At 43.5% G+C, this 15,578-nt stretch overlaps 1 protein-coding gene across 2 annotated transcripts; it reads left to right on the forward strand.

The window, feature by feature from the left end:
• Positions 1-1,189: 1,189 nt before the first annotated feature.
• VDAC2 (voltage dependent anion channel 2) lies at positions 1,190-14,139 on the forward strand. 2 transcript variants are annotated; one of them, XM_081075088.1, is made up of 11 exons: positions 1,190-1,323; positions 1,456-1,544; positions 1,749-1,803; positions 2,918-2,986; positions 4,068-4,117; positions 7,614-7,766; positions 7,860-7,912; positions 8,362-8,589; positions 9,450-9,600; positions 12,316-12,373; positions 13,749-14,139. In XM_081075088.1, exons 3-11 carry the CDS (start codon positions 1,773-1,775, stop codon positions 13,838-13,840), a joined length of 885 nt encoding a protein of 294 aa, XP_080931214.1. In that variant the 5' UTR covers positions 1,190-1,323; positions 1,456-1,544; positions 1,749-1,772; the 3' UTR covers positions 13,841-14,139. The 2 variants fall into 2 exon arrangements, with proteins under 2 accessions (XP_080931214.1, XP_080931213.1); XM_081075087.1 differs by lacking the exon at positions 1,190-1,323 and having other exon boundaries at positions 1,376-1,544.
• The last annotated feature ends 1,439 nt before the right edge of the window (positions 14,140-15,578 follow it).

Below are 15,578 nucleotides of genomic sequence, written 5' to 3' on the forward strand. Positions count from 1 at the left end.
CATTTGATAGACGAGGAAACAAACGGGGTAGAGGGGATAAACTGCTGAGACTGGCGATGGCTTCTGGAGCCTCAATTGACTCCATTTCTCTCTCATCAGACTCCTTTTTAAATGAGGCTCCTTTTGTCTTGGTCTCTTGGCTCCCTCCCTGTCCTGCACACGCAGGGAGCTGGAGGACAGCGTTCTCCTGCCTGGTCAGCACGATTCCTAAGTTTCCTAGCAGGCCGGCCTCACCAACATAGCTACGGCCCGGGGCCTGTGGGAAGCAGTCCCAGCGCTGAGCCGGGAGGAGGCGGCAGACGAGGGAGCCTCGGGCGAGAGCCAGGGAAAGGGGCGGGGCCGCCGCGCGCTCCCGTCGGCTCAGGGCGGGGCACCCGGAGAGAGCCGCCCCGCCCAGCGGAGGGGTGGGGGGCGGCGCGGCGGGGGGGCGGCGCGGCGGGGGGGCGGCGGGGCGGGGGGGCGGGGGGCGGCGGGGCGGGGGGGCGGGGGGCGGCGGGGCGGGGGGCGGCTGGCCGGGGTGGGGGGTGGAGGGGCGGGGGGCGGCGGGGGGCGGGGGGCGGAGGGGCGGGGGGGCGGGGGGCGGCTGGCCGGGGTGGGGGGTGGAGGGGCGGGGGGCGGCGGGGCGGGGGGCGGCGGGGCGGAGGGGCGGGGGGCGGAGGGGCGGGGGGCGGAGGGGCGGGGGGCGGGGGGCGGAGGGGCGGGGGGCGGGGGGCGGCTGGCCGGGGTGGGGGGTGGAGGGGCGGGGGGCGGCGGGGCGGGGGGCGGCGGGGCGGGGGGCGGCGGGGCGGAGGGCGGCGGGGCGGAGGGGCGGGGGGCGGAGGGGCGGGGGGCGGGGGGCGGAGGGGCGGGGGGCCGGGGTGCCGCTGTGCTCACTCCTTCGTCCGACTCTACAGGGACTGTTTCAGAAGCACAGGCCGCACTTGCTCAGGGAAAACGGGCATGAAGCTCAGCCGACTCCTTTCAGACGCCCCGCACCACGGGCCGCGTGCGGGGCGCGGGAGCAGCCAGGAAAGGGCACCGGGGAGACGTGCGTGCCCGCCGGCGTGTGCCGCCGCGCCCAGTAGCGCCGGGCCCCGCGCGGGCACGCGCCTCGCGCCCCGCCCCGCCCGTGACGCGCGCGCGTGGAGCCTCCGCCCCGCCCCGCCCTCGCGGTCCCCTCCGCGTAGCATCCGCCGTTCCCCGCCCCGTCGCCGCGGGGGCTGCCCTCGTAGCTGCCTGAGCGGAGGGCCGGCAGCTTCTGCCTTTCTGGCTCCTGCCGACGGACCGAGGCGGCCCACCCTGGGGACGGGGGTGTCCTCGGTCCCCGTGGCCGTTCCGGAGCAGGTTGGAGAGGGCAGCCGGCGGCCCTGCGGGGACAGGCGCGGTGGACAGCCCCGGGGACAGCGGCGGGGTCCTGGACGGGGGAGGACAGGGTTGCGGCGGGCGGAACGGTGTCTCCTTCACTTCGCCCTCCAGCTCCGGCAGCTGCAGCCCGACCACAGCGAGCGGAGCGGCCTTAGCTGCGAGCGGAACGGCGGCGGCGGCCCCTCCCAGGAGACCACCAGGTACCGCCGCGCCCGCCTCGCTCCGACCTGGGGACCAGGCCTCGGCCGCCCGACGGGAGGCCGGAGCCCGACGCGGGGTCGGCCCGGCTCCCTAAGATGGCCGCGCTGCCCCGCGGCCCCTCGCCCATGTCTGTCTGAGACCTTCTCCTGGCCCCCTGACCCGCTTCTTACTCTCGCTGACCGCACTTCTTGTCCCTTCCGCAGATCACCCATTTCCGCGGCCTCGCCATGGCGACTTACGGACAGAGCTGCGCGCGGCGTGAGTGTGGAGCAGGCATCTCTGCGGGGTGGGGCGGGATGGGGCGGTGTTGTGCGGGGAGGCGAAGCCGGTCCACCAGAAAACCGCAGCTTGTTTCCCCCCACGTCTCCGAGGACTTGGAAGTTGGTCCTTTTCGGTGGACACTCCACCGTCTTGACCCCCTGGCTCTGCGGAGGAGGGGCTGCGCTGCCGGACAGCGGAGGAAGGCACTAGGCCGGGAGAGTTGGTCTGTGGCCGCATTCACCTTTAGCTTTTGGACACGTGTGAGGAACTCAAAAGCAGAAAGTTACTCATTGTTGGGTTCGGTCTTTGGAGGATTGGATCAGACTTTTTTTTTTGAGGAAGTAGTAAACCCCCTTGGACTAGCGCAAGGTCAGGACACGTGCTCCTAAGGGCGTGGACTCACTTTGTAGAATGAATGAGCTGGTGTGTCCGGAGCTTAGATTGCTTGCCTTTAAACCGCACGGTATTGACTAAGGACTTGAGTATCATGTTAATATGTTTAAAGTGCCATTTGATACTTAGTTGATGTAGGCACTTGAGTGAAACATACATGGCCGTGTTGTTTCTATGTTCCGATATTTAAATTCCCAAAGTATTCATTACCGTTCTCTTCCCACTCCAGAATGTTGGTTTTGACCTCAGTGAGGATATTAAAGGATATATTGGGGGAGAAGGGCTTGTCTTAGGTTTTGATTTTTATCTCATTTGGTTAAATCTCGTTCCAGTGATTTTGGCAGGTACATCTAGATAGATGTGTATGTGTTTGATTTTTTTTTTTTTTTTTGGCACTAGTCCAATCCTAACAGACGAGGCTATGGGCACTGTGTAAATTTAGGAATAGAAGTCTGTTTTTCAATTTTGGAAGGAATTTCCCCAGTTTGTATAGCCACTTATTGTGGTTATGCATTTTAGAAACAAGACTTTGTTGGTGGTATCTCTTTCATGGATTCTTAGAGAACAGTTTTATTGTAGCTTCTGGCGGTATCAAAACACATCTCCAACAAGTTGGACTGCTTGAATTTAAAGAGAGCAGTAGTAGGTCATAATCTAGTTCTTGGACAGAAAGTGGGAAAACAGGAAACATTAACATTGGACTGTTTCTTTCTTCCAGCAATGTGTATTCCTCCATCATATGCTGACCTTGGCAAAGCTGCCAGAGATATTTTCAACAAAGGATTTGGTAAGAACTTGTCTTTTTAAACTTTAGATCAGAAGTGAAAATATGTATTTGGATTGCTTAAGGAAATTAAGTTAATAATTTCTTCAAATTGTAAATATCTTGTTGCATTAATTCTTTTATTAGATACATTTTATTTATTTATTTATTATTTTTTTTTTGGTTTGAATATGTAATTCTTTTATTATTCTGTAAAAGGTAACAAAATATACAGAACAAAACTTTCCCTTTTTTAAACTAATGGTACAAACCCATATCATTGCTTATAAATACTATACTCTATAGCTGATCATTAATTAGGTGTGTAAGTCCAACAATGTAGCCCTCTAACTGTTAAAAAACAACAAAAAAAGGAAAAGTTTATATTAGATACATTTTAGATAAAATGTCTATTAAAATAGTTCTGCAACAGTCCACGTCCCCCTCCACCTCAGTTTCCTCCAATTTTTTCAAACTATAGTTCAAGGATTTTACCTCTAAGAAAAAAACAGCTGTGCTTTCATTTTCCTTCAGTTGTAGTTTAGACCTTGATTAACTAGAACTATTCCTATGATTGTGTATGTATGTTTTACTTTTGTGGTGGTGACTCCCAGCAGATTATGGGCTTTTCAAGTGAACTTGGGTTTTCTTCTTGAATATTTTGGTCCACCCCCTTCCACTTTAGATTATTCCTCCAGTTATTTGGATTATTAATCCAAAGGGGAGATAGGAACCTTTGGGATAAATGTTCTAAATGTCTATTATAATAAACTATTGGCTATTCTGAGATTTAAGCTGAATTAGTTCTCCAGTCTGATGTTTAGGTTTTAAAGTTGTTTGAAAGCCCTTTTTTTTGTGAGGGTGCCAGATATACACCAAAACACTAGGCAAAACTGCATAGAGATGTTCTGTCCATTACATGTCAGTTTACATAGGATAATTAAAATTTTTTCATTTAACTATTGTGTACCAACATTTTTATCCTCCCCCCCAAAAAAAGGGGAAACCTTGGGTTTTTTTTTTTTTTTTTTAACGTATAGTTTACTACTGGTATGCATTTTTGTACAAAAGAATCATTTTGTTATCATTTGCTCTCCACTTTAAGGTTTTGGGTTGGTGAAACTGGATGTGAAAACAAAGTCATGCAGTGGGGTGGTGAGTATTAGCTATCTAATAAGTTCTCATGAGCCTTTATGTAATTTTCTACCCATAAAATAGTCATAACTGAAAGATGTCAACCCAATTTATCTTAAGAGGCAGAAGTTAATTTTAAGGGATTTGCGTGTAACTTGATTTATTTTGGCTTTGGTCGTTTTTTCATGTTGTCTTTTGCCATATGACTTACTGTGTATGCACAAGTAACTCAGGAAGGACACTGGTCATGTGAGACTGTTTATTCAGTAAGATTACAGGCTTGAAAGCAGGGGACCTGTTACACTTTTTCATAACTCTTTCTTTCAACGCATATTAAAAGCATTAAGAGTTCTGGGCATAAAAATATTCAGTAACTCTTAATTTGAGTGTACTAATCATTTATATAATGGTTATCTTCTAGTAGCCCTTCTTGGGGAAGATTTCCCCACGTATTTTGTGAATTTACAGAATCCTGATTTGAGTATTTTTAAAGAGGTTAATATTTTGGTATTTGATGTCTTGATTCCTCCTCACAAACTCCTCCATTGAAGGGAGTAAAGTAAAATTTAGTTTTGTATGATTTCTTCCTCTAAAATGTTTGTTTTGAGATTGTTATGGTGATGGATATAGTGTGTGCATATTGAATATTATTAGTTATTTTGATAAATTCTTGCTGTAGTTGATTCCCTTAGTGCATATAACTGGTATTAAAATTAATTAAAATTAATTATGTTATAGTTTTTAACGCCTAGACTTGGATTTCTGGGGTTTTACGTTTGTCCTGAGTGTCATTTGGTTTATTTGATCTGAAAGGACGCCTGATTGTTCAGGTGGTTGAGTGACTTATTTGCTTAATGTAACAGGTTTCAGAGTAGTGACTTCATGTTTATTTTTCGTATTTCTGCTTATATCCTACTGAGGCACCGTATAAACACTTGCTGTGTATTTGTTGAAACACAAAAGGCCTTCTAAAAAAAATAAAGGACTCAGTCCTGTGTTTAAAAAACTTATTTGCTGGTTGGAGAGAGAAAATAAATTTTAAACTGGGGAAAATTAGAGAAATATGTCTAATACTAGGTTGTTTGATAAATCAAAATCGTTGTTGGAAATGAAGGGCTTATTGTGGACAGGGTTAAGGAAAGTTTTATGAAATTAGGTTTAAGATCATGGATGTCTAGGAGGTGGTTTAGATGCAGAATATTTTTGTTTCCATTTAATGTATGTAATTCAACAAGCTTGGTACTGATGTTGTAATATGTACCTGGCCCCAAATAAATCTCATTAATGGCTGGTGGTATTCTCATCTGAACTCAAGATGTCCAGTCCACTCCAGAATATAGAAGCCTAAAGGTCTGCTGATGAAGCGAGGGTGTAAGCTCCGCCAGTGGTGTTATCTGGCCCAGTTTTGGTCCCACAGTGTGATCATCTTGGTTTTGTGTCTTGAGGATTCTTTGGCTGGCTGTCAGTCTGTGGGTGGATGGATGGTAGTGGGTGGGGTCTCAAGAATCATTAGTCAGTGTCACTCAGGAGTTAAAATAGCTACTCAGACACATTCCCCATTGGAACCACCTGCTAGAAGAACATGCTCGGTATGTACTGTTTTAATAATGCCTGCCTTTTGTGTGGAGCGCATGAATTATGTGCAAAGCTTTCACAGTGTCAGTCCAGTTTAATCCTCTAGAGATAGGTTTTGTTATTATAATCAAAGAAACCGAGTCCCAGAAAAGTTAAATGTCTTCCTTTGTGTTACTCATTCAGTAAACTACAGAAATGGATGCCAGGACTCATAATTTTTTTTCTAGTGTTCTTTCTTAACATAATCCAGTGTTCTTTTTTAGTATGGACTTTGAGTGTCAAGCTTTGATTTGAAATTCCTGTTAATGAAAGCATTTAATTTCAAGCAATTGTGGATAAGACCTAAGGATTTGAGTCTATTTCACTGCAGAGCAGTAGTTACACAAATGTTCTATTTTCTAAGTGAAGGGTGGTTGGCCTTTTATCCTATTGCACAGTTTTTGATGTTTCCTGACTATGCAGGTATTCATTTCAGATTGAATAGTTCAGATTGGCCGTCTTCTTTAAACTTGGCTTTCCAATGGCCAAAGGGTATAGCCATTATTAGGAGACAAATTGTGAGTCAGAACCCTCAGAGGGCTTTTTAATATTTTATCTTGGAAGATTTCAGTTGCCTGCCTGAATATATACTGAGTTCTGAAAGATTATTAGATTTCTGGATTATCTGTAGCAGATTTTAAATTTCAGATTTGCCCTCCTCCGTGTTATGTCTTCCTTTTCAAGTGGTGTGTAGTTAGGGATTGGCAAGTTATTTATATTTGCTACAAATATAAGATTATATAATGCACTTCAAATTGATCCCTATATGAGATTGTTTTTTCCCATCAATATCATTATTGTGCATAGTTTATATCATGCATGATATAAACCAGTTATAGAATAAGTCTATAATTCCCTCCCCCTACTTTTTTTTCTTCTTTTTTTTTTTTTAAAGCGGGCACAGCTCTCAGTGGCGCATGCGAGGGTCAAACCAGCAATTTCGGTGTTAGTATTAGCACCACGCTGTAACCAACTGAGCTAACCGACCACCCCATTGTTTTTTTCTTTTTTTAATGAAAATGTGAAAGGTGGTTGGAAAGGCATGAAACCTGGTGAAAACTCTTATCTCAGAGAAACAGAATATTGGGATTACCTACTGTTTTTCCCTGAAAATAAGACCTAGCTGGACCATCAGCTCTAATGCGTCTTTTGGAGCAAAAATTAATATAAGACCCCGTATTGTATTGTATTGTATTGTATTGTATTGTATTGTATTGTAGTATAGTATAGTATACTCGATCTTATATAAGACCCGGTTTTATATTAAAATGAGACCGGGTCTTATATTAATTTTTGCTCCAAAAGATGCTTTAGAGCTGATGGTCTGGCTAGGTCTTATGTTCAGCGAAACATGGTAAGAATTTAGAAAAACAGTTATTTGTTCATAGCATGAATTCCTATAGTGGTGTACTTTCAGAAAACATTTCATAATAAATAAGAGTATCTGTTATTATAAACTCTGATTTTAATGATGGGATCTGTGGTTATCCATAGTAACTTATTTACTTTTTTTTTTTTTCAGTATCAGATAGATTGAGTGCAATATCAAAATATTCATTCCTTTTTTTCCCCATTGATTTTGAATCCCAAATAAAATCACCTTAGAAGTTTCCTTGAAAGGTGTATAGTTTGTTTTTCACTTGAGAATTGGATACAGATTAACTTGTGATTGGTTGGACATGTCAGCTGTGAGTAAGGTGGCAGTCAGTAACTTAACAGGCTAATTTGTCACTTTTGTATATTATACACTGTAGCAAAGGATAGGAATATTTGGCAAGCTATAAAAAAGGATTAGTGAAGTTACTAAGTGTTTCCAGGGGTTTTCTTTTTGTTTGTGTAAGTTAGGCAGTGGATTCTTTATTGCTTACGAGAAAGTTCATGAAGTTATTTATTGTCTTATTAGGAATTCTCAACATCTGGTTCATCAAATACAGACACTGGTAAAGTTACTGGGACCTTGGAGACCAAATATAAATGGTGTGAGTATGGTCTGACTTTCACAGAGAAATGGAACACTGATAACACTCTTGGAACAGAAATCGCAATTGAAGACCAGGTAACATTTTGAAAATGTGCTTTAGTATTACTTACTTTTGTATTAAAAAAGAAATACAGCTGAAAACAGATTTTTTTTTTTCTTTCAAAATAGATTTGTCAAGGTTTGAAACTGACATTTGATACTACCTTTTCACCAAACACAGGGTAAGCATGGTCATTTTTATCTGCTTTAAATGGGAAAGCAGTCCTCTTCTGTATATGTAGGAAAGATGCATATTTATTGTTGGATAGCTTACCCAGCTGCTGTGTGGCGAATTTCTCTTTTCTGCCTTTCGAGTGTGAACTCTGGTGGCTATCACTGGCTTGCCTCTTGTCATTGTGGCATGAACTTGGGTAATGAACATGTTTTGAATATGCTTTTGTGATCAATGGCCAGTTCTGCAACGCAGCCTTCCGGTGTTGGTGGCGTCCAGTTACCCCATGTGCCCTTGTCTTCTAGTTTGTGAGCTATATGTTTTTACCTCTTATGATTGATTACCCTGCTACTTCTTTTGCTCCAGTTATACTACAGTTCATTTAAGTCTGTTTTGTGCCCTCTGCATGTAAATCTTTCCCACTGGCATCAATTTTAAGTCAGTTTGTTCTTTTTCCAGAAAGAAAAGTGGTAAAATCAAGTCTTCTTACAAGAGGGAGTGTATAAACCTTGGTTGTGATGTTGACTTTGATTTTGCTGGACCTGCAATCCACGGTTCAGCTGTCTTTGGTTATGAGGGCTGGCTTGCTGGGTACCAGATGACCTTTGACAGTGCCAAATCAAAGCTGACCAGGAATAACTTTGCAGTGGGCTACAGGACTGGAGACTTCCAGCTACACACTAATGTGTAAGTATTTCTGTGGTGGGGTGTTATGTAGGACCTCAGATGACATTGATGTCTCTTGTCATTTTTTATTAATCTGGGTTGAACCTAAAGGATTTCTCTTAACCTAAAAAGATCGTCTTTGGGCATTTCTAGGGTAGCTCTCAAAAGTGTATAGTTAAAAAGTTAGTCTGACTTTTGGCACTGAGAATAAATGTTCGTTTCATACAAGGCTTGATGTGCTTTGTATTTTCAGAAGAGGCTAAGACAGTGCCAGACTCTACCAGGGCATTCATTTGTCTTAATTGTGATGTGTGAAGTGCTGATTTGATAGGATTGCCTAAAATGTATGGTGTTTTTACCTAACCCAACTTCGATATATATGTTGAAAAGACTTAAAAAGAATTTTTTCCCTTATGTAAAAAATAATGCATTGGTAAATAATTTAAGTACAAAGAAGAAAAACAATTTCCCATAATCCCACCACCTAGGTGTATAATCTATTAATTGTTAAAGTTTTGGTGTTTTACCTTTTTATATGTGTATATACGTAAAATACATAGAAATATCTGGAAAGCCTGTTTTATAAGCCTTTTTTCCCGTACCTGGTACATTGAGATCATTTTCCTATAGCAGTATTTATTCTGCAGCATGAGTTAGTGGCTGTGAGCTATTTCCATTGGATGGATATACCATGATTTATTTGGCCAGTCCTTGTTTGTGGACATAGGTTGGGAAAAGATCTTTTAAAACGAAAGTTTTCAGTGGAACACTAGAGATGCATGTGAGCAATTGCTTTTATTTAAATATAATGCTACAATATCAGCCTAGTGCCTTAAACATATTACAGTCTTCTAGATTTACTAATTTAAAATATCTTACAGCAATGATGGAACAGAATTTGGAGGATCAATTTATCAGAAAGTATGTGAAGACCTTGACACTTCAGTAAACCTTGCCTGGACATCAGGTACCAACTGCACTCGTTTCGGCATTGCAGCTAAATACCAGTTGGATCCCACTGCTTCCATTTCTGTGAGTAGTACTATGGGCTTAGAATAGATGAATGGGGTTTGGGCTTGTGGGAATTAATCTTCAGGTATGTTCAATTGTGTTGAGAATTTGAACTGTGGTTCATATTATCCCCAGTTCACACACAGATTGGGATTAGAACTTGGAATACTGTTTTTGCTGTGGAGACAGTATTAGAAGTTTGATATCCAGGCCACAGGAGTTTTTTTTAACCTCAAAAGTGTATAGATATTAACCCTGAGCTCAAGCTTGTCTAAGCCCAGGGAAGCTGGTGTTTTGGGTCCTGGGCAGTTCTCATTCCTGTTGGGGAGTAAGTACTTCAGTTGTTACTTTGATTTTTTATGGTTTGTAAAATATCTTCGGATTTGATCTCAGTGCTCAGTGGCATGCATGCCATTTTGCAGGTGAAGAAACCAAAGCGTGGAGAGGACAGACTTAACACCACTAGGGAGACAGGGTAGGGGGAGTAGAGCTGGGACTAGCCTGCATGTCTTTTGATTTCCCTCCCATCTAGGGTGACCAGCTAGCTCATCCTGCTTTGCCTGGGCCTGTCCCAGGTTTAGCGCTGAAGTCCTGCGTCCCCAGGACGTGCCTCCCATCCTGGACTACTAGCTGGGTCAGATGGCCACCCTCGGCCAATCCATATGCTTGCTCTGCTGTTTCTTCCTTCAGTCACAGTGGATTAGGGTACGAGGAGGTACAGTGTCTCAGGGTGTAGAGGGACTGGCTCCAGTTTCAGGCAGATCAGCAGCTGTTGCTTGTGTCAGTTGTTTACAGGTCAGGGACTGTCTGGACTGTATGTACTGGGAATGACAGAAGTTAAATCTTTTGGGAGAATTGTTTGTTGCATAAAGGGACATTCGTTCTGTGGACAGTAGTTTGATAATTTAGGCAGCTAAGCTTTGGCCCATTCTTGTTTCATTTTAACACAGTTGTAATCAGGATGAGCAGCACCCGGAATGCTTCTCCCATTGGCAGGACAGTTACTCATCGGTTTTCCCTTCTGCGCTTAACCACATGCAGCAGTAAAACCTCAGCGTCCCATGCACATGGCTCTCTGGTAGCTGCCTTGCTCCTTCTGTGTTTGTAGACATCTCAGGTGCAATGCCCGCAGAAGAGGCCACTCTCACCATCTAAAGTGGGTGGGAGCTTAGGACCTGCGTGTCTTCGAGCGACTCCTGGGGACTCCTTGGAAATGTACCCAGCACTTCCCGCCTGAGGAGTGCTGCTGTTGCCCTGATCGGATCACCCGAGCAGTGCTTCCTGCCCCGTCACAGCTTCATGGTCGACTCCTAGTCTAAAATGGTGGGAACTTGCGTCCAGTTTTCTGAGGATCTTAATTTGTTGGGCACACGATGGTCACCAGTGGGGCATTTCTTCCTGAGACAGTGAACTCACGTGGTCACTGGAGGCTCATGAGGTGGCTGTAGTGCCAGGTGACTAGAAGTGTTGTTTACGTGACTTGTGCCTGTACAGCTACCTCATTTCTCTTTCTGGATTGGGCTGGGTGGTTTTGTTTTTTTTAAAGGATTTTTCATTTTATTTTATTGGGGAATATGGGGGAACAGTGTGTTTCTCCATGGCCAAGTCATTGTCCTTCAATCTAGTTGTGGAAGGCGCAGCTCAGCTCCCAGTGCAGTCGCCGTTTTCCATCTTTAGTTGCAGGGGGCGCAGCCACCGTCTCACGTGGAAATTGAATCGGCACCTTGTTGTTGAGAGCTCGAGCTCTAACCAGCTGAGCCATCCGGCCGCCCCTGGGTTAGGCTGTTTTGGTGTTACACATTATAAGAGGGTGTAGACGTCAAGTCATTTCCAAATCTATGATGATGCCAGAGGCTGTTTGTTTCCTTTTTACCATAGCACTCAAAATGCTGTAGAGCAAGGAGCAGCCTAGGTCCTGGAGACTGGAACAGGGTGCCCCCATTTACGGCCGTAGGCCTGTGGGATGGCTTAATGTGTCAGTACTAGGAGAGAATGGAGCTGCTCCTCCCGTGTCTTGTTCTTCAGGGCTCCGTTCAGCCCGTGAAGGTCTGTGACTAAATCCTAAAATAATAGAATTGTACAAGGAGGGCAGGCACCTGGATTGGTAACGATGCCCCATTGCAACGTCTTCTCAAGCACAATCAGTTACGTACAGCCAAGACCCAGGGGCATTCATGAGAGGTGTGAGAAAGTGAGGTAAAGGGTTTTCAGTCGACCTTGTTCTTAGAGAAAGTGCTTGCCATTTGGAGATTTTCAACATTGATGATTTTGATTCTTTAGGAAGACCCTTGAAAGTAGTAATGTGCATGTCAAAGTCATGGATTTAAACTTCACATCCCACGTTTTAGGCTGGTGTTGGTGTCACATCGCTAGTGAGCCTGGTGGACTTAATTTAGTCTAACATTAGTCACATTTTGGCGTGGTTTGTTGTCTTTGCTTAGACTCAAAAAGGACAATTTCTTTATGAGAGTCTGTAGGCTCTTGAGTGATATGGACATTTTTGGGGTCTTGTGATACATCTCAGTAGACACATCAAGAGTATCGTGTCCTACTGATTTGACTTTAATGGATAAGAATTAAGGAGTACCTGGTTTTTGTTTGGCTGAATAAACGTTACATTTTATTGTAATGTGAGTAAAAGGCTGAACACTTCATAATTGCATGATAGGGAAATGTAGGGGCTTTGTCTCCTTTCAAATTTTTTTTTTTAACAGTTGTTTATGCATTTTATTTTAGGCAAAAGTCAACAACTCTAGTTTAATTGGAGTGGGCTACACTCAGACTCTGAGGCCTGGTAAGTATTCTTGATAAAGTAGGATTTTTCTGATACTGTTTTAAACATTTTCATTTCTTGGCTTATTTTGCAAACTTTTCAAGCATACAGAATTGACAGAAGAGTACAATGAACATGTTTACTTTTTGCCACAATTTTGTATTCCTTTTCTCCCACCCCCTCCCTTGTCCCCGCTTTTTCTAATGGGCTGTTTGGAAGGTGCAGCTATAATATCATGACACTTCTTTGAATGCTCAAGCATGTGTCCTCCTCAGAGTAAGACCATTTCTCCCGTTTTGCATAACCATAATACCATTATCACACCTAAGGAAAAGACAGTGACACAATGTTGTTATTTAATATCCGTTCTCTATTCACTTTCCTCACTTGAACCTGAAATGTCTCCTAGTAATTGTTATTTCTTCCATCGAACTTCACTTATTGCTTTGGTTGTTGGTTGTTTGGTGTCTCTAATCTTACTTACTTGACATGGTATTTTGAACCTTGCTGTGTTTCCTAAAGCAGTATTTCTCAAGCTTCAGTGTGTGCATGAATCACCTAGGGATCTTGTTAAAATGTAGACTCTGATCCCCTAGGTCTGGGATGAGGGGCTCTGTCTCTCTAACAAGCTCTTAGATGATGCCAGTGTCCTGGTTCTTGAACCATTTGGATAGCAGGGTTCTAAAGCACTTGGAACTTTTGCCTCCTCCAAATAGAGATTTTCCCCCAGACTTTTGTATTTTGACTATTTTTAAATATAAAGAATGTTACCATGAACACCCATATGCTTTTCCCACACTACCAATTACTAACATTTACCACCTTTGTTTTATCTCTCCATGTCTATATACATAATATTTTTTTCACATGCCCTTATGAATTATTTAAATGTATGTTTTCCAGAGATGTAGACACATCAGCCCTAGTGTGCATATGCCAAGAGTAAGACATAGTTTTTGTAACTACAATACCATTGTCACAGCTAAGAATATCAACATTAATTTATTATAATAATACCTAATATGTGCTGTAGTCTGTTGATTTCTCTACTTGTCCCCAAAATATTTCTTATTGTAGTTTTCCCTTTCCGGGATTCAGTTATGATTGTTTTAGTCTTTTTCAGTCTGGATAGTATATTGACCATTATTGTATTTTCGAGAGCCACTTGGAGCTTTATTATTATCGTTTTCGTGCTCTGACTTGGGATGGTGCCAACTGAATTCTCTCTGGTATCTCAGATACTCCCAGGTACCCTCTGGTGGCTGGAACTAATAGGTCATCTGGCTGGCTTAGGAAAAGTGACAGGCAGAGGCAGACTCGGGGTGATTATTAAAGAAGACTGCAGACTCTCCTGAGATTTTTCACAAACATCATGGTTGTCTGTTTTTGTTTACAGGTGTGAAACTCACACTGTCTGCTCTGGTAGACGGGAAGAGCATTAATGCTGGAGGCCACAAACTAGGGCTTGCCTTGGAGTTGGAGGCTTAATCCAGCTGAAAGAAACCTCTGGGAATGGGTATCAGAAGATTAAGATTTGGCCTTAATATATTTCCAGTGTGACCAGCAAGCTTTTATCCCCCAAGGTGGTGATCAAAACAAAGGATGATCTAAACAAGAGCTGTATTTTAAATATTTACACAGTTACTTGTTAGCTGGTTTCTAGTTGAATTGGTTATCTAACTAGTTACCAACGCTGCAGTCGTGCAGTAACCTATACATTATTTAAATGTATTTAACTGTTAAATGCGCTCCCCACCAATAATGAAATAGACCTTTATGAAAACTGTGCAGTTGTGTGCATGTTTGTTTTTATGTTCCTTTTAACATTGAATATTGCCATTGAATGGAATGGATCAGTGGATTTAAAATGAGGTTTAAAAACTTTTTGTTAAATTCTACCATTAGAATCACTTTGGTATCCTAAAACATTACAAATTACAAATAAAATAAGTATACATAATTAATGATGCCAAGTATTTGCCGAGTTAAAAATTTGCTAGCTAGGGTCACATCTCCCCGGTACCTAGCTAATACTTAATTTTTCCAGTGAGCATTTTGCCCTGTATCAAAATCTATGCCACAAAGTCTTCTGTGTCTCTAGAGTAACTCCATGAGTTTTTTAGACCATAACAAGAGGATACATGCCTTTACAACTTCACTTTGTAAGTTTGTGCAAAATTACACTGGAATATTGTTAACCCTAGGAAAGGTTGGACAGTAAGTGATGACAGTGAAGGGATGGTGCTGAAAAGTTATATATACAAACCATACTCCTGCAAGCTATTGCTACAGAAAATGAACTAGGCCCTAGTTAGGGGAGATGGGACTAGGTGCAGGGAACTGGAGTAAGATGTAGACAGTACCGTGGTTCCCCAGAAATAAAACTGGGTCTTATATAAATTTTTGCTCCGAAAGACGCATTAGGGCTTATGTTCAGGGGACATCATCCTGAAAAATCCTGCTAGGGCTTATTTTCTGGTTAGGTCTGATTTTTGGGGAAATGTGGTATCAGTAACCAGAGGGACTGTGAGAGAAGGGAGTACACAGTCCCAGTGAGCGGTCCTTTCTCCCAGGCACACACCGACTGCAAAGCTTGGGCCTAAGTTTGAGACCACAGGCAACGCCTTCAGGCTAAGTGGCCTTTGGTCTTCATATGGACTTGGGCTGAATGATAGAAATTAATAGGTGATTCTGGTTGGAAAAATAGGACAGAGCATGTTTTTTGATGGGAAGAGAGAGTTTGAAGGATAGAATCAAAGGTTAGGGAAGGGGTATTTGTCCAACAAATGCATGATAATAGACCTGAAGTACAGTTTGAAGCCTGAGGAGACAGATAAGAAAATAGTGCTTTGAGATTCGTTACACAAAGTTATACATGCCGAAAGTTGCCAGGTCAAGAAGAGTGTGATGAGGAATTAGAAGAGTAAGCAAGCTCTACACAGATGTACTGGGGGGCACAGAGGCCCCTCTTGTCTCACTGTGTTTGTCCTACAGGACTGGCTGGAATGGCCCATGTGAATCAGACACACAGGATTAATGCAGAAAGTTGGAATTTGAACCAATTTGTTTGAGTCAGGACCTATTGTTAGGTAAGAAAAACAAGAAAAGATGTGAAAGCTACCTTTTGTGCTTTCAGGATACGTAAGAGACGTGTGAAGTAGACCAGCAGCCTCTCAAACCGCTCGTGGTGCTCAGGCAGGGAGGAAGCCTGGGTACTGGCCCCAGT

This window comes from Rhinolophus hipposideros, assembly GCF_964194185.1.
Source record: "Rhinolophus hipposideros genome assembly, chromosome: 15".
In the NCBI taxonomy this organism is placed as follows: domain Eukaryota; kingdom Metazoa; phylum Chordata; class Mammalia; order Chiroptera; family Rhinolophidae; genus Rhinolophus; species Rhinolophus hipposideros.